Source organism: Papaver somniferum, chromosome 7 (genome assembly GCF_003573695.1).
Source record: "Papaver somniferum cultivar HN1 chromosome 7, ASM357369v1, whole genome shotgun sequence".
Lineage (NCBI taxonomy): Eukaryota > Viridiplantae > Streptophyta > Magnoliopsida > Ranunculales > Papaveraceae > Papaver > Papaver somniferum.
In genome coordinates, this window is record NC_039364.1 from 39,902,299 (window position 1) to 39,912,175 (window position 9,877).

The 9,877-nt window shown below is 35.9% G+C and overlaps 1 protein-coding gene across 1 annotated transcript; it reads right to left on the minus strand.

The window, feature by feature from the left end:
• Positions 1-1,703: 1,703 nt before the first annotated feature.
• LOC113297048 lies at positions 1,704-5,986 on the minus strand. The gene is made up of 3 exons (XM_026545447.1): positions 5,123-5,986; positions 3,445-3,634; positions 1,704-2,205 (listed from the first exon to the last, which is right to left on the minus strand). The coding sequence occupies exons 1-3, from the start codon at positions 5,860-5,862 to the stop codon at positions 1,987-1,989; spliced, it is 1,149 nt and encodes a 382-aa protein (XP_026401232.1). The 5' UTR covers positions 5,863-5,986; the 3' UTR covers positions 1,704-1,986.
• Between the last annotated feature and the right edge of the window lie 3,891 nt (positions 5,987-9,877).

Below are 9,877 nucleotides of genomic sequence, written 5' to 3' on the forward strand. Positions count from 1 at the left end.
AAAAGTGTTAAAAACCCTTTAAAACATGTTCATAATTGAAATTTAAGTTCAATTTTTCAAACATTTCATATCGGATATCGGATATTTGTATCGGATATCGGATATTAGGGTAAATCACAAATAAATCATAAATATGGTTAGGGTAAATCACAAATAAATCCATGTTCTATCGGATATCGGATATTAACCAAACGGATAGAGCCTAATCCGATTCCGATAGGTTAAGGAAGAAATATCCGATAAATATTCGTATCTGATATCCGATAAAACGGATAAAATCCTATAGGATCCCGAATACTCGGAAATAGATTCCGGATATCGGACATATATTGACAGGCCTACCGATCAGACAAAGAAAGGAGTCTGTTAACAATTAATGATCACAAGTTGTCTTCAGATCTAAAAACGGTTCTAAAGATCCCGTCAATACTTTGATCTAGTTTAAGTGACCTTTTATGTCATAAGAGAAGGCTCTCAAGAATAATCAAACTAGGTGCAATCAATGTTTCAACAACCGTTAGTCAATCAAATCAATAATCGAAAACTAAAATAACAATGCAATTATCTAATTTCCACCAGCGGTATTCGTAGAACTTATTGATCCGACAAAAGTCTTTAAACAAGCGGTCGTAAGAGATTTCGCCTAATTAGGGTACTTTCCTTTCCGGATAGACGGCTCCACCAGAAACAACACGAATGAAGTTTGCTTGGCTCTTAGGATAGTTTGCAATAAATGCAAACTCAACTATTTATAGACCAAGATTGTTTGGACAACAAGGAAATTCCAATACCGAAATATTCTCAAGATATGCAATATTTACCTAATTTCGATTACATATTTCCAACTAATATCCAACCTGTAATTCTGAAGTCTCTCTTTAGAAAATATCTAATATTAATTTAACACTTAACTAATATAGCTTTTCAAGAGATATGTTTTGATTGCTGGAAAATCATAACATATTCTTATTTAAAAGATTCTCAATATTTCGGTTTGGGATCACCTTGAGTACCAAGGAATATCTTTCAACAATAAAACATAAGAATTATACATATGTTCAAATTATGTCGACATCTGGAACTTTCCTATTTAGCAAACCCTAATTCCAAACTCACACAAAACCGTAAGTAATATATGAATGTTGAAACTCGACTTTGTTCTTGGAACCGGTTCTACCATGACTCCTAACATAGGTTAAGATCGGTTCTACCAAATCTCCAAATATTGATAGGGATCGGTTCCACCATGACTCCCAATATAAGTTAGAATCATTTGTACCATGTCTCCCAATATAGACAAGGATTGGTTCTACCAAGTCTCCCAACATCGGTTCTACCGTGTATCCCAAACTAGGTAAGGATCGGTTGTTCCGTTACGCTCAACATTAATTAAGATCGGTTCTAAACAAGCCCGTTTTTCTCTCTGCCCCTCAGAATATTAAGTAGGATGCCGAGATTGCCCTTGATCAGAGAGGTTGAATACTCATCCCCTAAACAAGCCAGTTTTTCTCTCATCAGCCTCTAACATGGTACCAACAAACTATGCTAATGTACATGATACTAAAGTTAGGGGTGTCACTCTATCGAACACAAAAACGTCCCGTTGGAAAGATTGTAAGACCAGCTCATCAACAATTAATGTCTTGTGCATGATACATGTAATTGTAGGAACTATAAACTTTATAGGGTTTAAAGCTTACCTATATTGGTAAAACATACACATTTTTTCGCGAGAACAGAAGGCAACTCTTAACACATTTAAGTTATTATTACACCAAACTATTCCTGTTTTAACAGGATGCCTATCTAACTTTTTTTCCAAAATTCATGTTACTCGATAGAATGACTTCTTAACTTTTCTACCAGAAGAATATTAAAAAGAAAAGGAATAAAAACATTATCAGGAAACATGGATGAGTTAGTTAACAAAAAAAATGTAAAATTGGGATGGGAAGACTCATGTTTCCGTACAACTTCTTAAGGTTGTCAATAGTGCCTTTTACGACGACGTTTGACTGTTTCTCTCTGCACGTACATCTTTTCAATTTCATTTAGGGCTCGGCTAGACCCATTAGGCTCACTAACAAATTTCCATCCACCACCACCTCCACGTTTTCCCTGTGGTCCAAGTTTTTCAATAGTGAATCTCCATCCGTCATCAGAGCGCCTCCTACTATATTTGTGGCATTTCACTTCTCCAGCAATCTGCGAAGAAAACAAATATCATCATATAACATTCCAAAAAAACATCAGTGGAAACACAGAACAAAAATTTAAGCCATTGAAACATTTCATCCTGAAACAGGTTGGATTAGCTAAATCTTCCGACGGCCGGTGCTCACTGAAAAGTTACCATGTGCTTCCCCCCATTGGAAGAGAAAAATCAGAATATAAAGACATGTAAAACACATAATAGCACTTAAGTGCTGATGCTCACAATACTAAACCTTTGACCAATAAATTATTACTGCATTTAACAGAGATGATCTGGAACTTTTAGCAGTTGAACGCATAATGAGTACATGTCCTAGCTATAGCAAGAAATAGTTGTTACTAGCATCATCAGCATTTCAAACACATAAAAATTTGAAGTCTTTTTACTCTCAGTTAATGATAATTTAATTCACATGTTAAAATCAGCAAAGTTGTTTCATGGTTCTGTCTGAGGTGAAAGAAACAAGATTGTTTGTCACCAGAAAGTTATTTATGCAAATATATAACTGTAGAGTCTTCTCTCGATATAGACTGCTTGTACTTCCAGTTAGTCAAACATGATCAATCATGCATATAGAACAAATATTCCAGAATTTAAGGAAGCAAACTTCTTCAAGGTCTCTAAGTTAAAAAAAACAGACAGAATTCAAAAGGCTAATGTCCTCACTTCTACGAACATAAATCAAGAAATCATTTAATCAAATATTTCAGTGTAGAATCTTGTCTAAATTTAGAGTGTTTGTGCTTTCAGCTTTTTGAACATAATGGATTATGCAAGTTGAACAATATTCCAGAATTTCAGCAAGCAAACTTCTTCAAGGGCATCCTTCAAATGAAAACAAAATTCAGTAGGCTAATGTCCTTCTCACTTTTTCAGAAAACTGAAACAGCATAAGTTGATCAAACAAATAGGTGGAAGAATATGTTCTATCAAACCGGAGTTTTTCAAAACCATAAAGTACTAGAAAAAAGATATCGTTATTTGACATTTATTCATGTAGCATGCCGACAATACTCTGCTATATAACTGCATGGAAGATTATGTCTCATCAAAAAGTTTATGCAAATGAATTCGAATGATAGCTGCATATGCCTTGTAAGTTATGTTTTTTTTTTTTTTTTTTGACAAGTTACATGTTCATCAGAATAGATAAACCTAAAAGGAAAAAAGTATGCCCACATTAAATGCTCCTTGGGCAATAAAATGAGGAAGCGAAAGATGAAACTCACCTTTTTCTTGTTAAAGTTCATCCTTTGAACAAATTCTTCATACAGCATTTCATCTTCCTTCATCGATATTTCATAGTGCACTTCGTCAGGATCTCTAGCTGTTCCCTCCCAACCCTCAGGCATGACCTTGAAATTGGGTTTGTACGGTAGCTTGGCCACATGGAATTCTCGACAGTGGGAATTGAAAAACCTGAAAGAGGGAAAAGTAAGTAAGAAGTTAATATATTACCAGCACTAGATCAACCGAGCGCTCATTGTCAGACACAAATAGTAGTGAAGCATGTAATGCTACACATAAGGTGAACAAAAGAAGGGACGAAACCAAGTGAATTGAGATTTATAGCATAGGAAGCCAGGTAACAAAATTATAAGTCTCTACAAATAACTATAAACGTTTCACGCTCATATGGAGGCGACGTTACATGTCTATGATATGCTAAGACAATGAAAGAAGGCTTCTACAATTTGTTACCCTCCTGATTAACGTTTTCAATAAAATGATGATGGTAAAATGAACTTTAGTGGTACTTCTCTAAGGCCCTTATAGAAGGTTTTTTCTGATATTTGACATGACACTTGCATCTTAAGCACAGTCTGCAGAGTAATTGGGTAGCCATCTGTTCATTATTTCCTAATAACTAGGAGTAGTACTTTCCCTAAAACAACTATAATAATAACTGACTGAACCCTCTCTTGAACTGATACAAGCTTCATTTCAAAAGGAAAAATCAAAGATTAGCTGAAGCACCTAAACACAAAAAGGTTCATTAACATGTCCCGAAAACTCCTGAACGTTTTTTATGTACAAAGAAATAGTCTCTGTATCTGTCACAGGTACCCAGGCAAATTAGCAATTTAAAAAAATTCCTCCATCCGTCATAGATATTGATAACATTTACATCAGTAACGGTGTCAGAGCCTGACATGCATGTCAGAACAAATTTCTGAAGAATAACGGTTAAGATCCAAAATGTCTCGTAGCCTACAATTGATCAGACCCCAAAAGGATATCTTACTATCCGAAACTAAAGGTATCTATTAAGCCCGCTACACATCCAACCTATCTACAATTTCTGTCGTACACAATGGATCAATTCTACAACTGAAAATTGGAAAAAAGCAATCAAGTAAGAGAACTGGCATTGAATTGAGGAGCATTACTGGTTTATCCCTCATTTTATGAGATGTAAAGCTGACTTAACTAGCATACTCCAGAAGCCTACCATAGTACCATTTTTTTACAAACGGGCTACACTGGAGACCAAATCTTTGCATGCTACAACAACAGCCTACAACCCTCTTTATCCCTATAGTTTGTATCGACTATGTGGCTTGACTGGTGGCATCCCTCATTTGTTGCATTAAACTTGAAGAGAGACAGATTTTCTTAGAAATATTTTCGAATATTCATTTAAGAGACTTGAGACATTAAGTATACCTGATTTAAAGTTTGTTCACAACAGATGAAACTTACTGGCCAATACCCAGTATGTCTTATATCCCATTAAACCAGCCAGCGGGCATACATACAAGTATACAATGTCATTCACATAGGAAGAGCAGTATACCCCCCGTAATTGAGAACCATAAATAAACATGTATCATGCTCTGTTATCAACCAAAATCACAAAAATCAATAGACCATATGCCCACTAAAAAGAAGTTAACGAATACTCACTCAGGAAAAGAATCAAGCAACTTCTCAACAGAATCATCCAAGGGCTTCCCAAGCTTCTTCTCTTGTTCCTCCTCATCTTCCTTTAACCACAATATAGCATGAACCCTTTGTCGCATTACTCGATAATCTTTCGCTAATTTCTCAACAGTATAAACTTCAGGATTCATCTTATGCAATTTATACATTTCAGCTTTCTCTGAATCTTTCAAATAAGAACCCCTAACACCTGGTTCCATAACTTGTTTCAACAACTGAGTCGTTTCTTTCATCCTCTCTCCCCACCCTCTAACAAATTCCTCACTTTTACGTCTCTCCTTCCCAAGAAGGTCTGCAATTTCATCATATGAATCTGCGTCTGCCACATTCGACAATGACGGAGAAGAAACCGAAGGTTTTGGTTTCGCAGAACCCGTTTCAGCAGTAGCTTGATGACCTATAGCTTCTCCATCAAGATGCTCTTTAGTTATTCCAGTCGACCTTGATGAAGCAGAATCCCAATCATTGTTACTACCAACTGGAGCAGTTGAAGATCCGGTATTGCCCCATGGTTTTTCCCAAGGATCATTTTCATTTCCTTTGTCACTTGTTGAAAATTTTCGCCATGAAAGTGGAATGAAAAGGGATTTAAGGTTGTTATTCGAAGTGACTAGTACATCTTTTGATGGGGTTTCGAGTAACGATCTAGTAGTGGTTGGTAAGATCGAGAATCGAGATAGTGTTCGATGAAGATTTTGCATCATTTCATCGAGGTAATGGTGAAAGTTAGGGTTTTGTGATTCTGTTTGGGTTAAATTAAACCCAGGGAAACTGAAGACTCTGAAGAGGAGGAGAAATAACCGACTGGAACCAGAACGGACTAATTTGGATTAAATTTTGATGCCCCCAAACACTAGTTACAAGAGATCTTCTGGCTAACTGGGCCAAAAGTATCAACTGCCCCTCCATCCCCATTTAGAGCGCAACATATTTCCTTTTTTTTTTTTTTTTTTTTTTTTTTTTTTTTTTGAAGCATTGTAACATATTTCCTGAAAAAACAGTGTTACCCTAGAGGGCGACTGACTAGGGGATTAACTCGATTTTAAATCGGATGTGACTCAGCATTGATTCTTCGAAATCCAACCTTCTGACTTTCGATTTTATTCCTTGCATGTCATCCTAAATCAATCTAGTTACTTATTTAATTTATTGATCTTCTTATGGAATTTTTATTCTATCTCTTCTAGGTTCTGGCAGATGTGTTTGGAGGCTGCTTGAATATTAGAGTGATTTTGCCTGATAGTCCTTGTAATCTCCCTCAGTTTGGACATGGATTCACTTTTGATTCGAAGCTTGTACGAGTTGATTTCATTTATACCTTTTTGGACAGAGTATCTTAATGATTTCCTTATATTAACACCTTTATTCTTCTCACACCTTATTGAATCATTTCTCGTTTTCTATGTCAGCCGACTACACAGAGGTTTAAAAATTAATCCTAAATTTAAGTTAGTGGCTTGTAAGAAGAATTCTCCCAGGTGTAACACATTCAATCATCAAAAAAGAGGTCGTAATTTTTTTATTTATCTCCCTTACCTCGTTATCTTCTCCCATCTGTTATCTTTTACTTTCAGCTCTCCTCTAATGGATTCTGAGTTGATACGAGTCCAGGAAAAGATGGAATATACTTCGATCACTGACAGGTTAAGAGCTTTAAAAGAGCCTGAGTTGTCTTTAGAAGATCTGCAACAAGGTGCATATGAGTTCAAATATAGTTTCTTAGGCAAGCCATACTCAGAAAAAGTCTATACAGTGAGTGAATTGGATACCGAACTCAAAAAGTTGTGACCTAAAAGTAAAGATATTTATATCAAAAAGGAGGATAATGATTGTTATCTAATCAAGTTCCAAACACAGGAAGAATATGATGTTGTGCTCAAGTTTAGACCGTGGTTTCTTGAAGGTGATTTGCTAGCACTTGAACCCTGGAATCCTATGATGCCGAAAAGTGTTGTGGTTTTAACGAAATAACTTCTTTGGATGAGGCTTTACAACATGCATCCAGGCTTTGCTAAACCATCTATTGTGTATGGCATAGCCAAAGCTATGGGAGAAGTTAAGGAGTTAGACCCACCGGATTGCATAGTTCCTAAAGGAAAAGTGCAGAAAGCTCTAGTTCTGGTGGATGTCAGAGACCCATTAAGGCGTGGTTTTTGGATGAAGAATGCTGCTGGAGAAGAGGTCTGGATCCGAATGTTTTATGAAAAGCAACCATTCAATCTATGTGGTTATTGTTATACCATATATCACAAGAAAAATGAGTGCTCGACTATTGCAGCTTATCTTCTTCAACAACAAAGAGGTTATCTCTCATCTACTTCAATTTTAGATCCTCCCTCTTGTACGAATCCAGACATGAGAGGTGTTAAATCTGGTCATTCTGGTATATCTCATCAACAACAGAAATCGGAGTCTCAAAATGAAATGATAAGTCAGGTTGAGAAACATATTGGTGATGCTAATCAACTTGTTATTTATCAAGGCCAAGATGTTGCTATGGGATCACAATATAGTGCCATGCATGCAATGAAGATAACTGAAAATCTAGCTCAGTACGTAGTGGAAGTGACAAAAGATGTAGTTACTCTGAATGAACAGCTCCAGGACAATGTCACAAGGAATATTCCTTTGTCGTCTTCTTCTCCAGCTGCAATGGTGGCTTGTGATTCTCAAGGTACCATTCAAATTAATATTAATAATTCAAAAGAAAAAGAAAAAGAACAAGTGGTTCATAGACAAGGAAAAATAATCAGAATGGAGGAGGGGGTCCTAGTAATTCTAACAACTTAGACCAACTTATTGGAAGGAATATAGAAAACAATAGTAATTTTGAAAACTTGTCTCAACAAAACATGGAGCAGCAGTTGCAGGCCTTAAATGCTAGTATGGGTCAGGATGGTGCATATGGATCTAACATGGAGTTGTTAAAATCTTACATGGCTTTAGGAGAATTTTATGTGTCTTTTGATGATTTCAATTTTCATAATATAGATCCAGATACTCATTTCCCTGTCAGAGCCTATAAGAAATCTCTTCAAGCTTTGATCTCTCAGTATGAAGGTTCCATATCAAATATTGGTTCTCCATATCTAAATGTTGATTTATCTGATAATGAACATATCAATTTTGAAATTTCTCCATCTCCAGACTCTCATACTTCATTTATTGGGAACGTTTCAGAGCAAAACCACTCTAAAAGGTTCAAAGCAACAGATCCAAGCACTGATGGCCAGGTACCTTCTTCACTTATCTTAGATCTAAATTTTAATTCTTTAAATTTCTCAAATCTCGAGTATAATACTGTTTGTACAAATACTAGTTGCTCTTGTCATAAAACTTTTGGTTGTTTAATTAGTAAAGTTCAAATCATGAAAATACTTTCCTGGAATATCCAAGGTCTAATGGGTAAAGATACTAGAGACCAATTAGCAGACATCATTAAAAAGCATAATCCTGATGTTCTTTTTCTGGTGGAAACCAAATTGGGGGAGGATAAAGCAAGAAGTTTAACTCAAGGATTTCATTACCCTAATTCTTTGTTTGTTAGTTCAATAGGATTATCTGGGGGTTTGGTTCTTTTATGGAAAGATGGATTTCCATGTGATATTGTTTGTAGCAAAGATAACATGTTTCATCTTATCATCACTTCTAATGCTTCTAAACAAGAATGGCTCCTATCTTGTGTTTACGGCTCAACACATCATGATTTCAAAAAATAACAGTAAGAATTTATTGGAGAATTGAGTGAAAATGTCTTTCAACCATGGGTGATTATTGGTGACCTCAATATTCATATGTCAAATTGTGATGCTTCAACAAGTTTCAGTTTCATTGATAAATGGGTTTGTAATATCATCAACAATGCTGGTTCAATGGATATGGGTTACTATGGTAGTCATCATACTTGGTCAAATAGGATAAATGGGAAGGGGTACAAGAGAGCTAGAATTGATTTAGCCCTTCACAACTCAAACTGGATTAGAGATTATCCTAATTCTACAGTGCAACATCTTCCTTTCTTAGGCTCAGACCACTGCCCTATTTTGCTCACCACAGAGGTGCATTTGTTTAAACCCAAGAATGCTTGGAAGTTTTACAGATGTTGGCTCTTATATCCTACTTGCTCAGATCTTATAGGTAATACTTGGAGTTCTTCTTCTACAGTTAATACCTTACCTCAAAAGTTAAAAATTACAAGATCAAATCTCTCAAAATAGAATACGCACCATTTTGGGAAAGTCAACTATCATGCTCAGAAACTTAAGGAACATTTGTCTATTCTCCAAGCTCAACCATATAGTGAAGAGAATTCTAACAAAATTCATCTTACTATTGATGAGTTAAGCTACTGGAAAAAAATTGAAGCTGAATTTTGGCAACAAAAATCTGGTGATCACTGGGTTAAAGATGTTGATTCAAACACAACTTACTTCTACTTAATGGCAAATAGAAGAAGGTCAAGAAATCATATCTCAGCTCTAAGAGATGAACAGGGTCAGTGGTATCATTCTTACAATGACCTGGAGCTTCTTCTCACTAATCATTTCTCTAGCATTGCCAAATCTACCAACCCTCAAATTCAAGACGAACACTTTCATATTATTACTCATGCAATCACTCAGGCAGAAAATGATGCCCTTATAGCAATTCCTACACAAGAGGGAAGTTATAAGGTGCTCAAGAGTATGCCTAATTGGAATGCCCCAGGGCCGGATGGAT

Excerpts from the sequence above, each read along its gene's own strand:
- LOC113297048 (XM_026545447.1), bottom strand. The coding sequence starts at position 5,862 with ATGATGCAAAATCTTCATCGAACACTATCTCGATTCTCGATCTTACCA. Across the intron at positions 3,635-5,122 it reads TTGCTTGATTCTTTTCCTGA|GTTTTTCAATTCCCACTGTC; the intron begins GTGAGTATTCGT and ends TCCCTCTTTCAG. Across the intron at positions 2,206-3,444 it reads TGAACTTTAACAAGAAAAAG|ATTGCTGGAGAAGTGAAATG; the intron begins GTGAGTTTCATC and ends TTTTCTTCGCAG.